The following is a 24,161-nucleotide window of genomic DNA, read 5'->3' as shown; positions in this document are numbered from 1 at the left end:
TTTGTCTGACTATTTTGGAGATGGGTGGGTCTTAGGAACTGTTTGCCCAGGCTGGCCTTGAACCTGCATCCTCCTGACCACCGCCTTCCAAGTAGTTAAGATTACCGACATGAGCCACGTGCACCCATCCTAAAACGCCTCTTTTATCTATAAAACTGGATCTAATGATTCTGCCACATTACTGGAAGTATCAAATACAGTAAGCATTACTGTAAGCACTAGAAGGGACTACCACATACTAGCAAAGTACTAGTTTCTTACCCCACCCCCACCACCTAGTTCTCTTCTGCAGTTTGTACTCCTCTTCAAGACTCCCTGAAATTTTGCCTTCCCTATGCTTCTTTAGAACTTTTTGTAGTCTTTATTGTTCAATGTGTCATTTTGCATTAGTTTTCACTGAATTGAGAGGAACTGCGATATGAATCTTGTTTTGCTCTCTCCAGTACACAGTATCTAGTAAATACTAAGTTGATTTTGCCTATCACCTTCCTAGGATGATTAATAGAAAACTTACAAGCAAAGTAAACACAATTGAGAATAAAACATATGCCTCAGCAACTTCGAAAAAAAAAAGATTCTAAATCACCTATAATTTTACTACCGTTATGCAGTAATTTTAATATCTGATTCCTACCCTCCTCCCTCCCATGTGGGTGAGAGAAAGGAAGAAAGCATGAAGTATAAATTAGAGGAAGAATCAAGAAGCAAAACCTATGCTTCCTTTGTTACTTCTACCTCTGGAAGTGTGTTTTTATATTTAATAGTATATTAAATACATCCCCTTAATTAATACAAAAAACTACTAATCACATCCAGTCACAAGTAACAAAACATACTTCAAAGCCAAATATGAATTTTGGGACTAAAATAATGTCACCCTCTCTGGTGTTCACTACTGTTCCTCACCAGTTCTCTCTCCAGAAACATAACTGGACTTCGCTTCCTTGTCTCCTTGAAGTTAGGTGCTGCCAAATGACTTTCTTTGGCCAATGAAACATAAACAGACCAGGCACATGCCACTTATGGGCAGTCTATTTAAGAACCAGAGCACAGTCCACCATGGTCTCCTTTTCCTGTCTGGGCAATGGTGACAGGGCAGAGGTGATGCCTCCTGCCTTGGTGCAGAATTTGACAGCAAAGCTCCCAGTAACATGATGAACTCACAGCACGAGCAAGAAATAACCTCTGTTGACCAAAGCCACTGAAAGCTGGGATTCTATGTCACCACCGCATAATCTAGACAGTATACACATTAACAGGAGTTTAGCATTTCTCTGCATCACCAGTCTCCAGGTGGATGTACATCTGTGATCCCAACTACTGGAAACAAAGGTATGAAAATCTTAGTCTGAGCCCCACCCCCCAAAAGCAGAAACACAAGACACTACCTGAAAAATAACCAAAGAGGGGGTAAAAAAGCACAGTTGAATTTTTCAATGAAAGATTACAAAACCTGAAATAACTGCATAGTTAAAATGTACAGAGGGAGCCAGGCACAATGGTGCATGCCTATAATCCAGCTATTGGAGAGACAGGCTACAACATTGTGAGTTCAAGTCCAGTATGTATAACATAGCAAGACCTCTTCTAAAAACAAAGAAAAGAAAAAGAAAAAAGGCACAGAGGTTGTATATAACTGGGAGCCTGCCATTACTCCTCTCTTTCCCACAAATACTTCTACTACTTCTTACACTATTCTGAGGTTTAAAAAAATAAAAATAAAAATGGAGGCAGGGGTATATATAGCTCAGTGGTACAGCTGTGCCTAGAATACATGAGGCCCTCAGTTCCACCCCTAGCACCAAAAGAAAAACAAATCAAGACTAGGAGCTCAGGACTCAACAGAGTATAAGCAGTTACTATCAGGAATTGATCTGGCCCTCAATATGAAATCATCTGCCACCCCAAGTGGTTCAATATAATCAATTCACAACTGAGAAAACCAAAGCCTATGCATAGAAACTGCTCAAAGTGGTGGAGACTGCTAGTTGCTTTCTGCTGTTAACCCGACCCTGAATCTGTTCTAAGCACCAATGTGCTCAGCTAAAGACTACACTCCCAGTCTTCTTTGCAGCTACATGAGCCATGTGATCAGCTGACTAAATTCCAGGCACTTGCACACAAGCTAAAACATATGGTGCTTCTTTCTTTTGGCAATACTGGGGCTTGAACTCAGAATACTGATCTTGCTAGGGAGGGGCTCTACCAATTGAGCCATGCCCCCAGCCCTTTTTTAATTCGGTTATTTTTCAGATAGGGCCTCACATTTTGCCTGGGGCAGATCTCAGACAGTAATCCCTCCTGATCCCACCCATGTAGCTAGGATCCTAGGTGCACAACACCACATTCAGCTTATTGACTGAAATGGGGTTTCACTAACCTTTTGCCCAGGCTGGCCTCAAACCACAATCCTCCAGATCACTACTTCTCGAGTAGCAGGGATTACAGGTATAAACCACTGTGCCCAGTGCTTCTTAAAAGGGTGTTTTAAAAGAAGTGAATACTCCCTGGGTCTCATCTTCTCCATTCTGCTTCCTGGGACACAGATGTAATGACTGGGGCTCTAGTGGCCATCACGGAATGTCAGGAAAAAGGCCATACCCAAGAAATGTCTAAGTAGTGAGACAAAAGAAGGCAAGTCCCTAGTCACTTTGTAGGGCAGAGATGCCATACCAGCCTACCCTCCAGAATTTGACATGAAGGAGAAATAAACACCAGTGGAAGTCACTATTATTCTGGAGTTTTCTACCACATAAGGACAAGTCTAATCCTTGGTTTTTTTTGGAGAGGTTTTTTTTAATCTTTTTTTTATCATTGTTGTGCTGGGTGGGGGTATACTGTGGCTTTTATGAAAGTTCTTACAATGTATGAAACATATCATATTTGAATTCATCCCTCCACCATCCTCCTTCATCCCACACCCGCTTCCCTCAAGGCCTAATCCTTATTGACACAACCCAGGTGTTGGCAACTGGCACAGAAATAGAACCCAGGTCTTCCCAAAGTCCGTAATGCTAATATATGTGAATGTGAGTGTGTGTGTGTGTGTGTAAGCCAAAAAAGGTAAAATTATACATTTTTAGAGTTATTTGTAATTCTTTTATCTCTTATGTATTATCTAATTAATAGTCCAATTTACAGTAATAATTGCACTTTTTTTATGGTATTGGGGTTTGAACTCAGGGATAAATACTTGCTAGTGGGGGTGCTCTACTACTTGAGCCATACCCCCAGCACCCAATTTTTAATTTTTTGGTCATAATGAGGTTTGAACTCAGGACTTCACACTTGCTGGACAGGCTCTCTACAACTAAAGTCATACCTCCAGCCCAATAACTGCATTTTTAAACACCATTTAAATGCCTCATAATAGTAATGCACCTCTATTTAGGGTAATAAGGCTAAGGTAGGGGCCAGCCTCATTCAGCAATTAAAGTAAAAGAAGTTTGAAGACAGTAATTACTTTTATCACATGTATCTCACATATTTTATTCTTAGAAGAGTCCCTAAATTTCTAAAACATCTAGTTTCATTATACACTACTGTACAATAAACCACCACAAAACAGATTTAAACAACCATTCTATTTACTCATGATTTTGCAATCTGAGCTAGGCTCAGCTGGATGGTTCCTCTGCTACTCACTGGTGGTTAACTTTTGTGACTGAGTTCAACCAACAAATCAAGTAGGGCCTGAATTCCACTAAGTCACTGGGATAGTCAGTCTCTCCTCATGATCTGGGAACCAACCCATACCCCTCTTCACAGTCTCTCCAGGAGGGTATGACCTGGTTTCTTTCAATGGCAGCAACTCAAGGCTTCCAAGAATGCAAAAAGCTGCCTGGCCTTCTTTAGGCTTGCACCCAAATCTACCCAAGTGTCATTATCACTGCCTTCTACTGGCTAACGTATATCTTGGACTAGCCAATATAAAAGAGGAGGGGATTGTACACTAGCATGACTATCAGTTGGCATGGTCCACTGGGGCCACAAATACATTAGACAAACATCTATCTCCTTTAGTTACTATACAGGTAACACCTTGACCTACGACTTCTAGCATACTGTAAGCTCAGGTGTCTCTAAAAAATGAGAGGTTAAATATTCTTGGAATTCTCACCTAATTTCAATATCCTAAGTACATAAATCTAATATGAGGAAAAACTAACCAAATGCTTCAATTCTGGTAGAACAATCCAATGATGAGAGCGGTAAGGTAAAAAATATGGTTACATTTCATTTTGTATATAACTAGGTGCTTATCCCAAATATGTGTTGCATGTCATTAAAATCCCAAAGATCAGGAAATGGAGAAGTTTTTTGCTAGGCTCCACTAAGAAGAAAGCAAAACCGCAGACTTCATTAGGACGATGAACTGAGTTGTTTCTAATGTAAATGGGTTACAGTGAGGTATAAAGATTAAAAGTGATCAAGTATAAAAGATGTGAGAAATCACTTTAAGAGCACCTAGTAAGTTCCATTTAGAAAGGCCTATTAAAACCATGGTCAGAGTTACAGTATGAAAAAATTCATTATAACAACATTTTCAAGTTTTGGTAATGAAGAGTTTTTAAATCATTTTATAGTAACAGTACCAGCTTCTAGGGAGTTACTTTGGCTGTTTTTTATAATGAAAACATTCAATACATAAAATACCTAGCTTTATCTTTCTTCTTTTTCTCTTCCTTAGGCACATGTGTACAAAATGGAAATCTGTACCCTCTGACCCAATACCTACTATATTAGTTTATGTCATGGCATTTTTAGAGCGAATGTGGCATCTTATCACTTCTGCCACTAACTAGCTCTATGATTATGGTAAGAGGCAACTGGTTGGGCATGACAGTAACTGTAAACCCTTATAACAGCACTTAGTTTGTGTGAGACATCCTAAGATGTATAAACTCACATCAATACTACACTAGGTATACTATTATGCCCTTGCTACAGATGAGGTAATCAAAACACTAAAAAGTTCAATAACTTGCCCTAGTCAAATAGCAAATAAAAAGGAACTTGGATTTGTTTTTTGGTTTTGCTTTGTTTTGTTTTGAGACAAGGTCTCACTATGTATCCCAGGCTGGCCTCAAATTCATCCTCCTACCTCAGTGTCCCCAGTGCTAGAATTTCAGGCACGCACCACCATTTCCCAGTGGAACCTGGATTTTAATCCAGATAGTTTTGGCTCTAAAATTTGTGATGTCCTCAATATGAGGTTCTCTCATTTGTAAAACATTATATTTTAATTATTAGCTTTTCTTAAATGCAAAAAGTACACTAGAAACTATATACTCCCTAGAAATACAATACTTATCATGCACCTTTCCAAATTTTTTTCCCAAACACAAAATAATACATAGTTTGTGTCTGTGCATTAAACTATTAAACAGGATATAGCACTAAACTACCGCTTTACAACTCCTGAAAGATTTTCCTTAAGCCAACAATATAGCAGGTAATCTCCCATTTTGGTACCTACAGATCTATCTCTCCATCTTGATTTAAAAAAAAAAAAAATTTAAAAAAAAAACTATATTAAGAGAGCTGGGAGCCAGTGGTTCATGCCTATAAGCTAAGATTCTAGCTACTTGGGAAGCTGAGATAGGGAAGATGGGGTTTCAAGGTCAGCCTGGGGGAAATAGCTCGAGAGATCGCCATCTCCAAAATAACCAAAATAAAATGGACCAGAGGTATGGCTCAAGTGGTAGAGCACCTGCTTTGCAAGCAGGAAGCAGAGCACTTGCTTAACATGGGAAGTCCTAGGTTCAACCAGAGCATGTGGGGGGAGGGGGGCGACGGGACAGGACGGGACAGGATGGGACACAAATGCACAGCAGCCCATTGATAGGTATTTTAGTGTTGCCAATTTTTCTCTGCTAGTAATACTGCTGTCCCAAGCATTTCTCTATGTGTACACGTGCCAATTTGTACTCAGAATATCTGGTTTCCTTTCTTATTTTTCTGGGCATTCGTGATCCCCCATCTCCTAAGGGTACTAAACACCATATTCTCAGTGGCTTCAGAAGTCAAGTCTTTAATTATCCATCCTAACAACCTCTCAGCTCCAATCCTATATCCCATGTGTGCTTCTTGAACATTTCAATCTTCTGGGCATCTATGTTAGAAACTTCAAAATTCCTCCTCTGCAGTGACTGGGATCCTTCCGCTCCACACTACCAACAAACCACCCTTTGCCTTCATTACAAAACACTAGGACTATTGCAACAGCGTATTATCTCTGCCTCCAGGTAACTCCTCTCTTCATATTTATTACCAGGATAGTTTTTCTAAAGTAGACATCAACAAATCACCAACTACTTGCCTGCATTCAAATATGTAAAATACTACACAGAATACAAAGTAATTTAATAAGGTTCCTATCTTCAGGAAGACTGTAAATATCTATTTTAGAACCTTTAATTTGCCAGGCACCAGTGGTTCACACCTATAATCCTAGCTACTCAGGAGGCAGAGATCAGGATAGCAGTTCGAAGCCAGCAGGGCAAATAGTTTGAGAGACTATCTTGAAAAAACCCATCATAAAAAAAAAGGGCTGGTGGAGTGGCTCAAGATGTAGGCCCTTAGTTCAAACCCCAGTACTGCAAAGAAAAAAAAAAAAAAAAAACTTAATTTTAGCCAAGCATCAGTGGCTCACGCCTATAATCAAAACTATTTGGGAGGCTGAAATCAAAAGAATAGCCATTCAAGGCCAGCCTAGGAAAACAGTTCTCGAGAACCTCATCTGCAAAATAACCAGAGCAAAATGGACTGGGGATATGGCTCAAGAGGTAGACCACTTCTTTTCCGAATGCAAAGAAGCCCTGAATTCAAAGCCAGTCCCACCAAAAGGAAAATAAAATAAAATAAAATAAAAAACTTATTTTTTTTTGCAATGAGTAACAACTCTTAATTCAAAATAGACACTCTGAAAACAATAGGTAAAGAATAAAGTCCAAAAAGCTCTCCCTGAATTTACAACTGAGCACACAATAGTCACAGATCAGTTTCACAAATGCCTCAAAATTTACATTACAGCAATTAAGCACAAGTGTTTTATTTTTAAAAATCCATACAGCAACGCGGCAGTACTTCCCAGAAGCTATCACATCCTCAAGATACTTCTACCTCAAGAAGGTGGCACAGGCAACTCATGGCAGGATGACTCCAGTTTAAGCTGGGAGTCCCCATTTAAAATCTCCAATTTTAAAAATATTCTGGGCATATGAATTTTAAACACTTAAAAGCCAAGACATTTCACATAAAAATCCAAATTTCCAGTCTCTGTGGAGAAGTCAGAGTATCCAGAAACAGCTTCTCACATAGCAACTCTTAGAACTGTGTAGCAGTTGCACCCTAAAACAAGCACAAAGACTCTTAGGACTCTCCAAGATTGTCCTCACCATAAGTGTCAGCTGTCACTCAGTAGCTTACAAGCAGCCTGTCCACCTGGTCCCTATAAACAGTTGGTAAACCTGGTCCAGAGGATAAAGACTGAACTCATTAATCACCACTCTAGAGCTTTCACAGTTTGGTGCCACTCCATAGCAAGCTCTGCTCTGGTCACACTGCAGCAAGAAAACACCTTTTAGCTTAACCTCCTCAATAATTTTATTCCCAGTGCTCACCCAAGCACTCTCACACTTTCTTCTCACTCTACTTAGCTAGACCTCACCAATCCTTCCAGGCCTAATTCAAGTATGACTTCCTCCAGATCTTTGTGGCACAATAGTAACAGGTCAGTTTCTGTGGCCAAAGTGAATCTTCTTGCAGAGTTAACATCCCAGCACATAGTCAACACTTACATGCTGTGTAACAAATGAAAGACCTAAGGAGTTAAGAAGCAAACAGAAAACCTGAGACACCTAAACCATTTCATCAACCATCCCACATCTAAACCACACATCACGTAACTCCTGATGTCACACAACAGCAGAAGCAAAGTGAAACAATTTTCATATTTACATGAGGCATTTTCTAAAATATTAGACTATAAAAAGTGGTTTGTCATTCATACTTCTCTTAATTTGTGTTCTGAAATTCCTCACATTCTCCAATTCTAAATTCAAGACTGGTTTATTAAACTTTTCACAATAGCCACCAGCATACATTATATGCAGGGCCATCATAAAAAAGAAACATCCCCATTCCACTCCATAACTTTTGCAACATTTCTTGCCAAGAAGTTCTGGAAATAGTCACTGTAGCACAAATATGATAAAGAAAATTTTAAGAGGGGAGGAAGGGATTAATCAGCGTGCTGAAATTAAAAGATAAAAACAGGCCAAAACAATACTGAAAATTTTTAAAGGAAACACTCATGAATCAGAAAGTTTATTCCAAGTCCGGGAATGTAACTCAGCAGTAGAGTGCTTGCCTAGTACACAAAAGGCCCTGGATTCAATCTCTGGCACTACAAAAAAAGTAAATAAATAAAGGGTGGAGGGAGTAGAGTTTATTCCATGGCAGCTAAAAATTATGTTTAGCGCCCAAAGTTCTCACAGATTAAAAGCTAATTCACATCCTATCAAGGGTATTTCATACCTCCTCTCCACTAGGCAAGCATGCAGAAAAAGCATCTAATGTTTTTTATACCAGAAAACTGACCATTTTTATTTTGAAAGGTCAATAAGGTTCCATGAAAGCACCTCAGTCATCAATTTTAATTGACTTAAAAGATACAGGGTTGGGGTCAACTCAGCCAAATAGTTCAAAAGACCCTATTCTCAAAAATACACAACGCAAAACAGGGCTGGTGAAGTGGCTCAAGTGGTAAGAGTGCCTGCCCAGCAAGTTAGAGGCCCTGAATTCAAACCCTAGTACTGCAAAAAAAAAAAAAGTGCAGGGTTGGACAACCAAACCACTATCTGCCCAGAGAAACCAGACTGCAGCCTAGAAAATAGCACACAGTTTTTGAAAAACAGACGAAGGGGGAAAAGCAATGTGGCTTGGCCCCCTGCAAACTACTACAAATCTAGCCATCATCACAGAATTAAGTGAGGTAACAGGAAAATGTAATAAATCACAATTTTCACAATGAAAAATTAAACTGGGATACTTTTAAATTTACATGGAAATTCATCTTTGTCAAGTTTGCATATTAATTATGAAAATCCAATATAAAATTATGACTAAAAACATCATACTCTCAAACAGTAGAAACCCCTAGGAATAAGTCAATAGGACAAGTAAACTCTAGTGAATGAGGTCAGAGAACCTCATAACAGAAAAAGAGAAGCTAACCATCTTTCCAGTTAAATTAAACTATTTTAGTGCCTACATGTGCGAGAGACCAGTAAATATTGAAAGTCCCCACTTACGTTATCTGATCTCTTGAAAAATAATAAAAATTAAGAATTGCCATCATAAAAATTGCAAATTTGCATCACCTCAAAAAGCATGAATAGTGATACCGCTCAACTGAAAACCATTTTTAGTAAATTGTATGTACTGTAACGAAGAGCAGTTTTTTATCACTTACTTCAAGTTTGCAGCCATTGGCTGCTGATCCCTTGCATGACACTGCTGGTTGTACCTAATTTTTCCGTACCAATAATGCCCACGGTGGCTCTCTAATAAGTACTTTCACTCTGAAAAGAAAGTGGCTCAGGATATAAGTAGTTGACTCAAAAAAGGCCAAGGGCAGTGCTTCAGAAATCCTATCCCCACCACCTGCTGCTGCACCACCCCACACCCTCATCTCTTACACCACTTTGAGGACTTGGTAGGAAATATGGTGGAATGTTTCTGTGGCTTCCCAATTTAGTTATGTGAACGCACATTCAAAGGAAAGAGAAAACAAAAGCAAAGCTTCAGGAAAAGTATCCTTAACATCAACAGAAATTTACTTAGCCCTCTAGCACGTGCAATACTCCAGCAGGAGCTGCTCTGCCAGTGCTAAATCCTGTGCCTCCGATGGAGATTGTGAGCTAGTCCAGACAACCAAATAACTAGAAAGTCTTTACAGTTCAGGGGAACTCTGAGACAAATGTCAATTCACTGGTCCACTTGACATTTGTACAACAGGAAATCCCTATTTATATACCTACTTTTCAAACTCTGTCTCTAAGATTAATAGCTTCAGTTCAAAATTTTTTATTTTAGGTAGTAAACATAGTTTTAAGGTAATTACGGCTCATGTGAAACCATTAGCTACGTAGTCTATGCTTTTTCAAATGTGATTTAAAAAAAAACAGCTAGCTAAAACTATAAAACACGAAAATGCTCATTTTACCTAATTATGAAAAATTCAAGCACAAGGAAAATGTAAGTGACAGTGCATGGTTGCTTTGTTTTGAATCCAAAGACAAATGCACAAATCCACCTTTTAAAAACAGTGTCATAAGGCATCTTCTCTAACTTAACCCACTAAGTGTCCACTAAATAACATCGACAATTTAGAAACCTCCACCTCCATTACATTCCACAAATACTAATTTTCAACTCTTCTGTGAATTGTTTGCAATTTCACATTATTTCACATTACAAACCTAAATTACATCTGTTCCACATCAGTTTCACTTTCAGGGTCTTCACTAACCAACAACAGAGGCCGTGAATTCCAATAGGGTGTAGAGATACACAATGGAAACATCTTTGCCTTCCATGTGCCTGTTTCTAAAACAACTGGAGATTCCACTCCCTTCAAAAGACAACTGATTTTAAAGAATTTACTAGTAAGTTTGGAGCCATCTGAGTTGCCACTAGACTTTGCTTTCCTATAAAGAATGCTATGCTACTTTTCAAATCTAAAAGAAAAAAACTCTAAGACACATTGTCCTAAACATTTCCCAGAGTTTTGGTGTTTTGTTGGGTTATACTGTCATTCTTTAGGAATTTTTTAACTTCTCAAAAGCCCACCTTTTTCATCGCTCATAATGAGGTAAAAATTAAACACAACAGTCAGGTCACAATACCCTACATCAATCTTTCTTCTGGTGAACACGGGAGTTGCACTAATACAACTGAGTTCAACTGAGTTCATTTCAAAAGTAGGGGGATGGCGTGCGCTAGCGTGCATATGGGGCTAGGGGTGTGACAACACAGACTGGTCTTTTTCAAACCGAAGAATTTAAATGAAGCTCTAAAACATACAGTAATCTCAAACTGATGTTCAGTAAAAGATCAAGAAATGTTTTTTCAGACAGTGAAAATAGGAAGCAATACAGGTAAAGCCCTGATAGTTTGTCCTATGTTACTTCTAGAGATACAAAAAAAAAAAAAGTAGCTAAGTCTAAAGTTACTTAAAACTCCATCTTCCTTCTCCAAATTTCAGTTCATGCAGGGAACAGTAGCACTTTTTACTCGACATTATATCGCAATAAGAGTGGCATAAAAACTCTTAACTTTGTATCCCAAGAAGGTTAATGTAATAACGTACATATCCTGTCCTTGTTTCTCAATATCTCTCACCTCCAGGTAAGAGCTAGCAATAAAATATGGAGGCAACCGGAGGCCCTGAATCATTTTCATAAAAGGAATAGCAAGGCAGAAAGGGGACGTTCAGTGAAGAGCTTACAGGGTTCCCCCAACCCAGCCTGGCATGCCTCAGTCAACACTTATCACCAATGATCATAATCCTGTTGATAAACGAATGCATCAGAGCCGAGAACAGCCTCTCCGGAACGGGCTGGCTCCCTTCACGTCCCAGCGCACCCCTGCACCGCCGACAGTTGAGTGACAATATCGTACAATGAAATGAGTAAGCGGCACACGCCATTCTACAACTTCCAGAGACATTCGCCCATCTTCCGAACGGCCACAACAGCCGAGCGACCCGCTGCCTCGCATCGGGTCCTCACGTACGGGCCAAGTTGCCGAATGACCATTGCGAGCACACACTTCGGGCCGTGTCGTCCGCGCGGACCGCCCTCCCGGGCGCTCCGGAACAATCGGAACCCGTTCCCGGCCCGGGCGGAGTTCGGAGTCGAAGTCAAGCAACATCTACACCTGCATTCTCCCGGAACGTAAGTGCTCCGCACAGTGGGCGCGGACAGGGAACCTGGCACGGCTTCGGAAACTCGGGCTCCCCGCACCTGGGGCCGCGCGATCCCGGAGCGGAGCTTCTGGAGCAGGGCGGTGCGGGTCGGGGATGGGGGAGGGGAGGACGGAGGCGAATGGCTTCCTAATATATATCATTAGGAGGAGAAAACACAGGTTTGGGATCTGGAAAAGTTAAAGGAGCCCCTCGCTGACAAAGACAGCCCGCGGCCGCTCCGTCCGGCCCCGGCTCACCTCCCCCTCCCTCGGCGCGGGGACCACCTGGCCGCGGCGTTTGACAGCTTGGTCCCAGCGCGGCCGGCTTTGTGGCTCCGGAGCAGCCGCCGAGGGCAGCACCAGGCGGGCTCTGCCGCTTGCTTCGGAGCGCCCGGTTAGGCCACGGGGACGCAAATCGACGGGAGATCTCCCGAGGAGCGAAGCCCAAGCAGGCACAGCCAAGGCCGAAGTAAAAGTAAAGTGCGCGGCGCGGACCGGCGGGACCGGCGCGGGCGTCCGCCGGGGTTCGGCCGGGCCGGGTCCTCGCGCCGCCCCGCCCCCACCGGGCCGGGGGCGCGGGCCGGGCGGGCCGGGGGCGGGCGCCTGACAGCTCCGGCCCGCGCCGCCGCTGGCCGCCGGCCTGGCTTCCTCGCGCTCAACTTACTTCTTTCTGGCTCTCTGGAAAGGGGAAGCGCCATCTTTGCGAGGCCGGCCCCGAGGTCTTTTGTCTGCGGCTGCGGGGCTCGGGGCCGGGGCTCCGGGCTCCTCGGGGGGTGGTGGCGGCGGCTGCGGCTGCTCCGCGCTCCTGTCCTCCTCCGACGACATCCTAGTCACCAGGAAAGACACATGGATCCCGGTCCTCCTCCTGGGGGGCTCCTCCCGCCGCCGCGGCCGCCGCCGCCGCCGCCGCTGCTGCTCGGGTTGCTCCTCCCCGGCTCAGCCTCTCGCATTTCCCGCAGCCCCGGGAGCAGCAGCAGGTACCGGGAGAGGCTGCAACATGGAGAGAGCAGGACACGCACTCACACACATCGGCGCGGGCGCGCGCACTCGGCGCGCAGGGGCCGGCGGTGCGGGGCGGGCGGGGCCGGCGGGCGGGGCGGGGCGGGGCGCGGTGGGGGCGGAGGGGGTCCGGCGGGGCGGGGTGGGGCGAACAGGGAGGGGTCCGGGCGGGGCGGGGTGCGGCGCGGGCCGAGGGGCGGCCTCCCGGGGTCTCCGCCCGCGCCCCTCCCCCAGGCCGCCCGCGGCGGGAGGAGAAAGGGCCGCGGTGGGGGCGGCGGGCCGGGCCGGGCCGAGCGGGTGTCGCGCCCCGGCGGACGCCCTTCCCCCGCGCCGTCAGGCCGGGGCGGCGGCGGCGAAGTTTTGACAGCTGCTCCAGTTGTTGTTGGGGGTGCCGGGGTTGCGCGAGCGCCGGCCCCCTCACTCGTTCACTCGCTCGCTCACACTCGCTCGCTCACACTTGCTCTGCCGGGGCTGGGGAGGAGGAAGTTTTGCGGGTGTGTGTTCACCACATCACACACTCATTCACACGCACACGGCCGCGGCCGTCGTGCGAAGCCCGCGCCCGGCTCCCCCGGGGCAACCCGCACCACAGACCTCTCAAACTCGCCGCCGTCTCGCGCGCGCGCGCGCGCACACACACACACACTCGCGCGCGCGCGCGCCCCCGACCCGTCCCCCGCTCCGGCCCCCTCACCCCCCCCCGCGCGCTGCTGCCACTCACGGGGCGCGCTCCGCGCATGCGCCTATCCCGCCGCCCGCGGTCGCGGCGCGGTCGCTGACCTCATCGCCCCTCCCCCTCCCGCTCTTACGCGACGCCGGGCTCTGGCTCGGGAGACCTCCAAGCTGCGGACCGAGAATCCGGGATTGGGATCCGGGACGAGGGGCCCGGGAGGGAAGGCGCGGTGTAAACACAGCGTCCCTGGTCCAGCGAGCCTGCGTGCGTGCGCACGTGCGCCTGCGGCCACGGCGTCCCCAGCACCGCCACGCGCGCCCCGCGGACCTGCGCCGCCGAGGGGCTCGCTGGGCTCCCACGCGGGAGGCGCTCTCTAATGAGCGGCTGTGGAGAAGAAGAAACGGAGACAACTTCGTTATAATCCAATTCCGTGGGCAGCTTCGTGGGTTTACGTCGGTTTTTTAAAACCCAGAGAGACAAAAAGAGCGATAGCATTTTGAGGACTAAAACGCTTACAGACGAGCCATTAAAAACCCAGTAACTTGATTTTAACAATCAGGGGCTTCTGATGAAGAGACAAAAACCGAACTATTTCTAGGCCAACTCTTACGAAACATAAAATGGTAAGAAGAGAAATGGGGATAGCATTACGGAGCCGGACACGCACTTAGCCACGCACAGGACAGGTCCTCGAGCAGCGAAACGCGGAACGGTGGTGGCCTGTGCTTCCCTTTCTCTTCGCTGGTGATTAGAATATGGAGTGAATAAAACAGGCTTGAGTTGGGGGGATGCTAAAATCATTAACCATTTGTGGAAGGTCTGGGCACTTTCTGTAAGCCCGAGCTAGCAGGCACTCTCACCAGGCTTGCTCTTTCCATCTTCTCAACACAGTTAAGAGTCCAAGGTGAAATAATATGCTTGTTTCCCAGCAGTACTGTTTGCCTACCCTTCCTCCTAATACCCAGGATTTAGTGTTGAACTGCTCCCTATTTGGGCGAACTTTGGTTTCTAGAGTCTGTGATAGCTGGATCTATACTTATTTGAAATGGCTGAAAGAGTAAGTTAAGAGTCAGTTGAATTCCTTCAGGGTTTAATCCCTACAGGATTTTTTAAGTTTATTAAATTTATAGTCACAGGAAATTTGAGATTGGGGAAAAGGCAGGTGTACTAAACATGAACTGGAAGTATAAAGTATCTAGCCTGGAGCCGGTGGCTCACGGCTGTCATCCTAGCTACTCAGGAGGCAGAGATCAGGAGGATTGAAGTTTGAAGCCAGCCCAGGCAAATAGTTCTCAAGACCCTATTTTGAAAAACCCATCACAAAACATTGGGCTGGTGGAGTGGCTCAAGGTGAAGGCCCTGAGTTCAAGCCCCAGTACCGCAAAAAGAAAAAAAAAATCAGAAGTCTGATTATTACAGATCGAAATATGACATGTACATGATTAGAGATCAATTTGTGATGTGATATATTTAAAGTTAATTATTCAATGCAAATATAAAAACTTTTTTCATTTCTTTCCTCACAATGTACTTTATATTGATCCAAATGTTGATCTGTCTCCCATACTGAAATTAGAATAGTCATTTCCACTGTGACATTTCCACTGTGAGTTTCATATGCATTGAGTTATATATTAGGATAATTTGAGTTGGGAGAATGTAAGTGTCAGTATGTATATGCAAGAAACTCATACTGGAGTAAAAAGGAAATGAAGAGACTGAGAGCAGAAAAGCAGTCCAGTGCAAGGAAGGGTAGAAATGAAGGTCTGTGCAGCCATGCTTCTGGAAAGATAAAGGATGATGAAGACAAGTAACTGGCTTTACATCTCCACTCTTTTGCATGAGGGAATTCCAGGCTGTTTTAAAAGAATTGATAGCAGACTCATTGGCATTAAATTGCCATGGGCAGAGCAAATAAAATATAATGAAGGGTGTTGATGAAGGCATTGTGGTTCATCATATATGGTAGGGCATATATGTCCCCCACCCCACTTCCCTGCCCCCAAAAAACAAAACTGTAATCTTGGTCCCTGGTGCAGTGTTCAGAGCGCGGCCTTTGGGGAAGTGATTGGATTGAGTCATGAGGATGCTGACTTCATCAATGGATTCATCCATTGGTGGACTTATAAACTGTTGATGGTGGAAAATAGATGGTGGGGCCCAGTGGGAGGAGTAGGTCACAGAGGGCAGGTCCTTGAAGGTGTACCTGTCCCTGTCCCTCCTCCCCTCCCTGCTTCCTGACCTCCAAGAGTTGAGCAGCTTTGCACCCCGACACCCTCCTGCCTCTAGGATGTTCTGCCTCACCCTCAGGCCCATTGCAATGGAGCCAGCTGACCATGGACTGGAAACTCCCCTTTCTCCGTCCCCTCTCCCTCTCCCATTGTAGAGATACAAGACCTCTGAATTAAATTCCTAAGCCTGCTACAACAAAGTATCATGAATTGGGTACCATGAAACTTATTCTCTTGCAGTTCTGGAGGCCAGAGTCCAAAGTTAAGTGTCAGCGGAATTGGTTCCTTCTAGTAGGCTCTGAAGAATCATTTCCAGCCTTTCTCTTCACTTCCAGTGGTTGCCCATAATCCTTGGTGATCCTTGGCAGTAGGCACATTGCTCCAATCTCTCTACCTCCACCATTACATGGCCTTCCTTCCTCGTGCATCTCTGTGTCGTCATAGGCATTCTCCACTCAGTTGTCTTTCTCTTCTCAAAAGACACCAGCTATGTGGGATTAAAGGGCTTCCCCATCTTAATTACATCTGCAAAATAACCTCTTTCCAAATAAGGTCACTTTCTGAGGTTCAAGGAAGACATGAATTTTGGCAGAACACCATTGAACCCAGTATAACTACCAAGCAGCTATAATGATGTTTACCTATCTTAGCAGATCAAAATACATATTGTATCAGGAGGGTTAGGAGTATTCAGTGATAGAGCACTTGCCTAACATGCATGAGGTCCTGGGTTTGATACCCAGCACTGTCGCCTTCCCCCAAATGTATAGTTGGTTAGAAAAATTTATTAAAAACTTAACAATATGGCAACTCTTCTTGGCATGAAAAATTATACTTATTCCATATTGAGTCTACAAAGATAAGGCTTTGCAAAGTGAATTTAACAATGGCAATGTCCACATGCCAATAAGTAAAATTGAGATTGTAGTTCTGTGATTAGCTTGATGTATGCAGAAGAAGATAAAAATAAAAAAAATCAGTCCAAAAAAACACTATTTGGGGCCTGTTCTATGAGACCAGCTTGTCGTTAGGGGTCAAGGACAATGATCAGGTCCGCCTTCTTCTGTGCACTCACACACAAGAGGACTTTACAACATAAAATTGTATGCCCTTGCATCAGAAACGGAAGTTACAGCACCATTCAGGTAGAAGTGTAAATTCCTTGGCATGGCTCCCTAGGGCCTAGAGAGCTCCTTCATCCTCCAGACAAAGCACAGATCTCTTCTTCCCCACCCCCTTTCTCCTTACAGCTCCATGCTGTCCCTGCTGCGGGCTCCTTTTCACCTAGCCATTTCCTACTTCTCTTTTCCTTTTTTTCTCAGGTCTCACTTGACTTCACTTCCATCCTTGAACTCTGCTCTCCCCAAGAGTATGGTTGCATGTTCCCCTGGATGCATCCACAGCACCTTGTGCTTCTAATCACAGCTCTCATTGCTGGTAATGAAAGGGTCAGATGCCTGTGCCACCCTAAGTCCAGTGGAGACAGGACCATTATCTTCCTATTTACCCTATTAGTCAGGGGCAACTCAATAGATGGTTGTGAAAGAAACATGACAATGAATGTTAGGTGTTAGAAAAAGAGAAAAGATTATCCTTCACAGAAAGGTTTATTTAAAAGAAACTATCTTTATGGACTATATATATATATATATATATATATATATATATATATATATTGTATATGCATACCTCACTACATTTTGTGTTGATTGTTACATTTTGCATTCCTATGATATACAGGCAAGTCCTCTTTTGCCCCATGACCAGCATTTGTTATGTGGCACTGTACTCAGTGTCACAGGCTTTCAGAAGTCCAGACATGAAGGATCATACCTGTTTCTAGTGGCATCTCCAACATCAGAAATAGTCACTGGGTGTGGATGTGGTACTACACGCCAATAAACCTAGCACTTAGGAGACCATAGAGCACCTGCTTTGCAAGCATGAAACCCTGAGTTCAAACCCCACTTCCACCAAAAAAGAAAATAAATAAATAAGAGTTTGAGACTAAACTGGGCTCTAATGAGGCCATCTGGAAAAAGAAAGGAGAAAAATCAAAAGGTCAAAATAATTGTCCACAGTCTTCACAAAATAATGTCTCCTTGGAAACATTCTCTGAGCCAAGAAAATGTTGAGCGGAATAGGATTAGAGAACAGCATATGTACGCGTCACACAGCGTACTTATATAAAACTCTGTAAATCTATAATTATGTATGTATGGCATATAGTATGTGTAAACTAATAAGGTCCTCATAAAGTAAACAATGGTTATCCCTGGGCTGAATTTCCAAATAAACTTTACTTTCTGTGCACTTTTCAACTTTATAATGAATATTGGTTTTGCCAAAGCAATCAAGTTCTTTTTAAAAAGAAAAGAAAAGGTTTTTTTTTTTCTTCAAAATAATCTCTTTAGCCTTCATTATATTCGGTGTTCACTGTGATGGATTTCCTCTTTTCTTGCTATTATCTGCTGTGTGAAAATATTAAAACAATGCCGACAGAACTGTCAGGACTCCTGACTGGTGCCAATTTGAGTTCTATTTTTCTTATGGACGTCTACCACTAAGCAAAATGAACAAAATTTTTCTAAATGAAAAATGAATGACATTGTTCTGACTTTCCTCTAATCTCAACAGACATATTCATCATTTCCACCTGGAACCCGCCTAACACCTATCAGATGCTGGATGCATTTGGTACAAGTCTGTTTCCATGGCCAGTTGCTAAGCTCCTGCCTTTATAGTCCCCATTACATTGAGCACAGTGGGTGCTCAAGAAATATTTGTTAAACTGGGGCTGGGGGGCATGGCTTAAGTGGCATGAACCTGCCTAGTAAGTTTGAGGGCCCTGAGTTCAAAAATCTGTTACACTGGAGGAGGGGGAGAAGTGGCCCAAGCAATGTATACACATGAGTAAACATAAAAATGATTAAATTAAAAATAAATGTTATACTGAAACAGAACCCTCATTACTCCAATTGGCTGTATTGAAGGAGGGAGGAGAGGATGGAGGGAGAGTGGACAGAAAAGACCTAAATTCTTTGTGTCCCATTTTTGCTTGTCATGCTGGGGATGGAACCTAGGGCCTCAAACACACTCAGCAAGCCCTATACACCTCCAGCTCAGAAGGGACCTAAATTCTAAGGACTAAGGGTAAGGGTGAGAGGGCAATTAGCATTTCAACCTCAGGGTCCCCTCTCCATTCACTCAGGTCTTCCACAACCTGGCACTGGGAGGTCAGTTAGTCCTTTTTACTTCTCTGGTCATTTCTATTTGTATGTCTGAACACTGTCAACATCTTCTCCTCCCTTGTCTTGGCTTGCTTTGCCAACTCAGGGATATCCCTGGCATTGGGAGTTGTTGCACAGGTAAAACCACTATGCATCCTCTTATACAAACAGCCTCAAAAACCAAGAGACCCACAGACACCTTAAGGAACCTGATAAAACAGGCACAAGCAAAAGCAAAGGCAGGCAAATGGCACAGCATGGCTAGTATTACATAGCACTAAAAACCAAAACAAAGGCATCATCCTTTCTCAGTTACCCTCAAACATAACAAACAAAAGACAGGCGCTGCAACTTCACTGGGAATTCAAAATGGGTAGATATTTTTCTTTGATTTCTCCATCTTGTCACCAGAGTTTAAAAGAAACTCTCAGGCCTGGTGCAGAGGTGTGGGGACCTCCATAGTGAGACAATAAGGTCTGACATGCTTCTGTGACCTCATTCCCTGTCACTGGTTCTGTTTGTCACTTTGTGATTTCATCAAAGGTCCCCTTTCAGCTCCTGAGGTGCAGAGGCCTCAAGAGCCAGTTTCTTGATGGAATTGACTTTGGGAGTGGTTTTAAGACTGAGTGCTCTGCAAATTGTCCCTGGACAGGTTAACTTATTCAGCAATCAAGAGATGGGCATTTGGCTTTTGGTTTCCACTTTGGCCACTTGAGTGTCAAAGATCTGTGTTAAGGGTGTCCCTGCTGCCACTCCTAGAGCCTCTCTACAAGAGTCTCCCCGCTCCCAGGCCATGCAGAAGAGAGTCCCTTCAGTCCAGGAGCTTCCCAAGAGGCTGTGGCCAGGCCCAGAAGAGAATCCCAGGAGTTCAAGAGGCAGACAGCAGCCCCTGCTAAAGAGCATGACTGCCGTCCAGACCCTGGCCAGCATCATCCGGTCTTGCTATGGCCCCCATGGTCGGCAGAAGCTCCTGGTGGCTGCTAATGGAGAAACAGTGTGCACAGGCCATGCTGCTGCCATACTCAGAGCCCTGCAGCTGGAGCACCCCGCAGCCCAGTTTGTCAGGGAAGCTGCCCAAACACAGGTAGAGAACAGTGGGGATGGCACAGCCTTTGTGGTTCTCCTCACAGAAGCCTTGCTGGAGCAGGCAGAGCACCTTCTGCAGGCTGGCCTGCCTCACACCCAGCTCCGGGAGGCCTATGGCATGGCTATGGCAGAAGTCCTGACCACACTGCCTGCCCTGGCCATCCGCTCTCTGGGGCCTTTGGAAGATCCATCCTGGGCCCTACATTCTGTGGTGAATACCCACTCCCTGTTCCACACAAACCACTTGACCAAGCTGGTGGCCCACGTGTGCTGGGCGAGCAAGGGGCCAGATGGCAGCTTCAAGCCTGAGCGTATCGGGGTGTGCTTGCTGCGTGGAGGGACACTGGAAGATTCCTGCATCCTCCCTGGGTTAGCAATGTCTGGGAAAACCTGTGGGCAGATGACCGAAGTGTTAACTGGTGCCAGGGTGGCTTTGTTCCATTGTTCCTTTGGTCCTACGAGTCTAAAATGCCCCAGCAGTTGCCCGTTTCTCTAGCCCCACTGACCTGGCTAACTTTAGGAAAGGAAGTGATGAAGCACTGGAAAGGCAGGTTGCCCAGCTGACCACTGCAGGTATTAATGTGGTGGCGGTATGGGGGAAAGTTGATATAAAGGCCCTCATCCTGGCTGACAAGCATGGCATTATGGTGATTGAAGCCCAGTCCCGGAAGGAGATGGTGTACCTGAGTGAGGTGTTGGGCATCCCTTTACTAAGTTATCTGCTCCCTCCCCGGGAGCCAGGGAAGTGCAAGAAGGTTTACAAACAGGAAGTAGGAGACAGTAACGCTGTGGTATTTGAGTGGGAACATGCAGATGCACCTGTCCTCACCTTGGTCCTCAGGGGACCCACCACCGAAGGCCTGCGGGGTGCACAGCAGGCTGTCTACCAAGGCATTGATGCCTATTTCCAGCTGTGTCAAGATCCCAGATTGCTTCCAGGGGCTGGTGCCACAGAGATGGCTCTGGCGAGAATGCTCTCAGATAAAGGGAGCAAAATGGAAGGGCCGAATGGTCCTGCGTTCCTAGCATTTGCCCGGGCCCTGAGATGTTGTCCTAAAATCTTGGCAGAGAATGCTGGTTTAGTCGTCTCACGTGTGATGGCACAGATGAATGGAATTCACCAAACTGGGAACTTCGTAATTGGGGTGGGAGCTGAAGGCATAATAAATGTAGCCCAGGAAGGGGTGTGGGACACCCTAATGACGAAAGCTCAAGGATTTCGGGCAGTGGCTGAGGTGGTGATGCAGCTGATGACTGTGGATGAGATTGTAGTGGCCAGGAAGACCCCAAGTCCTGCCTCTGTGGAGTCAAAGGGACACCTCTCTTCTGAGAAAAAAAAATACCTCAGAAAATATTAGTAGCAACATCCTCAATAAAATGGGAATTGCCAAGGAGGGCACCCCCAAAAATGAATGTTTGTCTTTCTTATTCCCTCCATGTTTGTTACTTTTATAGTCAGTTTCTTTAGATAAAAACAACATAAAGGAACATAAAAGTTCTTTTCACTGACTTAGTTCCTTTCCAAGTCTTGACTTTTTCATTTCCTGTTTCTTTCCATCAGATTCTGTTCCTTTCTACAATAAGAGCAGGACTCAATTCTAATAAGATTTTTAAATTGAATACCTGGGCTTTGGGGATGAAAAAAAAGTGTAGTAATCCCTTCCCAACTGTGTGAGTATTCCCTGAATGACATTCTAACATATGTGGATTTATGTCTGATCTCACTTTCGTACTCCGAAACATCAGTTCCCTTTATAAGAGTGGCCAGCCATTCCTGTTGAGGTTTTCTAAAAAAAAGAAAGGAATATCATTTTTAAAGAAAAAAAAAAAAAAAGAATGAGAAAAACTTTAAAAAAGCAGGCAGATAAAGGAGCTCTTGCCATCAGAAATTTAAGTTTTGTAAAAAAGAAACTAGGGGTGTGGAGGTGCAGTAGGGCACTGGCCTAGCTTGTGCAAGGCTCTGGGTTTGATCCCCAGCACCACAAAAAATAAATAAGAAAGCCCCTTTGGCATACGTAACAGAAGATGAGAACCCACACATTATAGGCAAGGGGAGTTGTGGGCAGGGTTAGGATTCAATACTTCTGAGTAGTGAGGGAGTTTACCAGAATTGTGTAGGGTTGGCATGCATTACACAAAACACTTCAACCATCCTGCCTCTAGGGAAAGAGCCAGAATTTAGGGGCAGAATCTAGGAGATGAGAATCTATGATCTCTTAACATAGTGGAAAAAAAAAAAAAAATTGGACCACCAGGCGCCGGTGGCTCACGCCTCTAATCCTAGCTACTCAGGAAGGCAGAAATCAGGAGGATTGAGGTTCAAAGCCAGCCCCTAGCAAATCATTCTTGACATCCTATCTGGAAAACACCCAACACAAAATGCAGGGCTTGGTGGAATGGCTTGAGTGGTAGAGCACCTACTTAGCAAGTGTGAGGTCCTGAGTTCAAACCCCAGTATCACCAAAAAAAAAAAGAGGTTTGAACATTTGGGGAGAGAATCAGACTCAAACATCTTGTAGCATGCATATTAGCTGCTACTAAGCAAGACACACTTTTAAATTTCTGCTGAAACTCTGAAGTAAAATCTTAAAGTGTTCAGTGAGCAAAAGATGACAAATGTACAGAAGTATACTAATTGTTACTAATTTCAGAAATATGACATTGTTGCATCTTTACTGGTTTTGTCTTCATTATATTTTACTGACTATAAGTGCTTTCATTTTTATTTCTTGACCTCAAGTTTCCTATTCTTAGAAAGTCACAAGTTCCATAGTAATAGTGAATGATACAAAGTTGACTTTTTATAGCAGAAGTGATACTAAAGTTTATTAGGATAGGAATACACTTTCAATAGACTGAAAGTAGGTTGTCTCTAGAGTAAGAATGAGAAGGACAATAGTTAACCTTTTTAAGCAATTCAAAAGCAAAACAAATTTATAAGAAACTTGATTATCTTGATTACCAGTGACACATTTGCACTTTAGAAAAATTAATTGACCAATGTTAAGTAAGTAAAAGGGAGAAACCCAGTTTCTCAATCATTGTTTTATTTTCCCAATCTCGAGTTCCTCTATTGTGGATATTTTCAAAGACATGCCCCTATGATTAGGGAGAAAGTCTTTCCCAAAATGGCCCTTTGAAATGTGGCAATTAGTGCTTTTTAAAATCAGATAAAAGCCATGTTTATTTTGTAAAGATATAAAGATAGCTCCTTCTCACAGAAAATTTATTTTTTTAATTTTTTGGGTGATACTGGGGTTTGAACTCAGGGCCCCACGCTTGCTAGGCAGGCACTCTACCACTTGAGCCACCCCACCAGCCCAAGAAGATTTTAGTTTAAGTCCAAGGCACATACAATTCAAAACATGTAATAGAGCTTATTTTAAAGGACCTAAAATAAGTGTGATATAAAAGGATTTTTCTTCAATTATCTACTTGGGGGAAAACCACACTTTGACATTATCATCTCCTCTCCTCAACAGACACACAAGCATGCACACACATACACAATATAAAGTTGTATATGTATAAAAGCCAGTTAAAATTAACATCAAGGGATGACTTATAAAGGACAAAGAAAGATGTGGTAAACACAACTTTAATTGCTTTATGCTGGGAGCTTGAAAGGTAAACACCAGACCCAAACTTAAAACTTGTAGAGACAGAACTGGGGTATCTCATAAGACAAGCTGGAGTCACAGAGCTTCTGCTATTGAGGTTCCCTGAGTTGCCCTGCCTTGCATTCACCCCTAAAGTTTGTCAACTCTTCAATTCTGTGAACTGCCAGGAGTTCTTCATACAATCTCCTTGAGGTAGCCTGAGTCGGTTTACCCTTCTTGTACCCTCAAGACCATGAACAGCTCCAGAAGGGAAGGAAATGTCACAGAATAGCAAAGGTGATTCCATGGGCAGCCAGCACAAAGGACTTAGGGAAGAGGACCAAAATGAAGAGAGTTACATATGTTCAAG

General features: G+C 44.1%; 2 protein-coding genes across 18 annotated transcripts in view; one reads left to right on the top strand and one right to left on the bottom strand.

Moving 5' to 3' along the window:
* The window catches only part of Kmt2c (lysine methyltransferase 2C), a 244,796-nt gene extending 231,766 nt beyond the window's left edge, over positions 1 to 13,030 (bottom strand). For 12 of the 17 annotated variants that reach the window (XM_074060240.1, XM_074060265.1, XM_074060255.1 and 9 more), the window contains exon 1: positions 12,638 to 13,030. In XM_074060240.1, the coding sequence (XP_073916341.1) occupies positions 12,638 to 12,798 (161 nt within the window). In that variant the 5' untranslated portion in view covers positions 12,799 to 13,030. The remainder of the gene's footprint in view (positions 1 to 12,637) is intronic. The other 5 variants (XM_074060279.1, XM_074060285.1, XM_074060292.1 and 2 more) reach the window with 1 other exon arrangement.
* Positions 13,031 to 19,336: 6,306 nt separating this feature from the next.
* Positions 19,337 to 21,550, top strand: Cct8l2 (chaperonin containing TCP1 subunit 8 like 2). The gene is given in 2 exon segments (XM_020151812.2): positions 19,337 to 20,658; positions 20,660 to 21,550. Coding segments are annotated over 2 exon segments (1,650 nt in total). The 5' UTR covers positions 19,337 to 19,899.
* The last annotated feature ends 2,611 nt before the right edge of the window (positions 21,551 to 24,161 follow it).

The sequence above is a fragment of the Castor canadensis genome, chromosome 2 (assembly GCF_047511655.1).
Source record: "Castor canadensis chromosome 2, mCasCan1.hap1v2, whole genome shotgun sequence".
Classification (NCBI taxonomy): Eukaryota; Metazoa; Chordata; class Mammalia; order Rodentia; family Castoridae; genus Castor; species Castor canadensis.
This window is presented reverse-complemented; position numbering and strand designations above follow the sequence as displayed.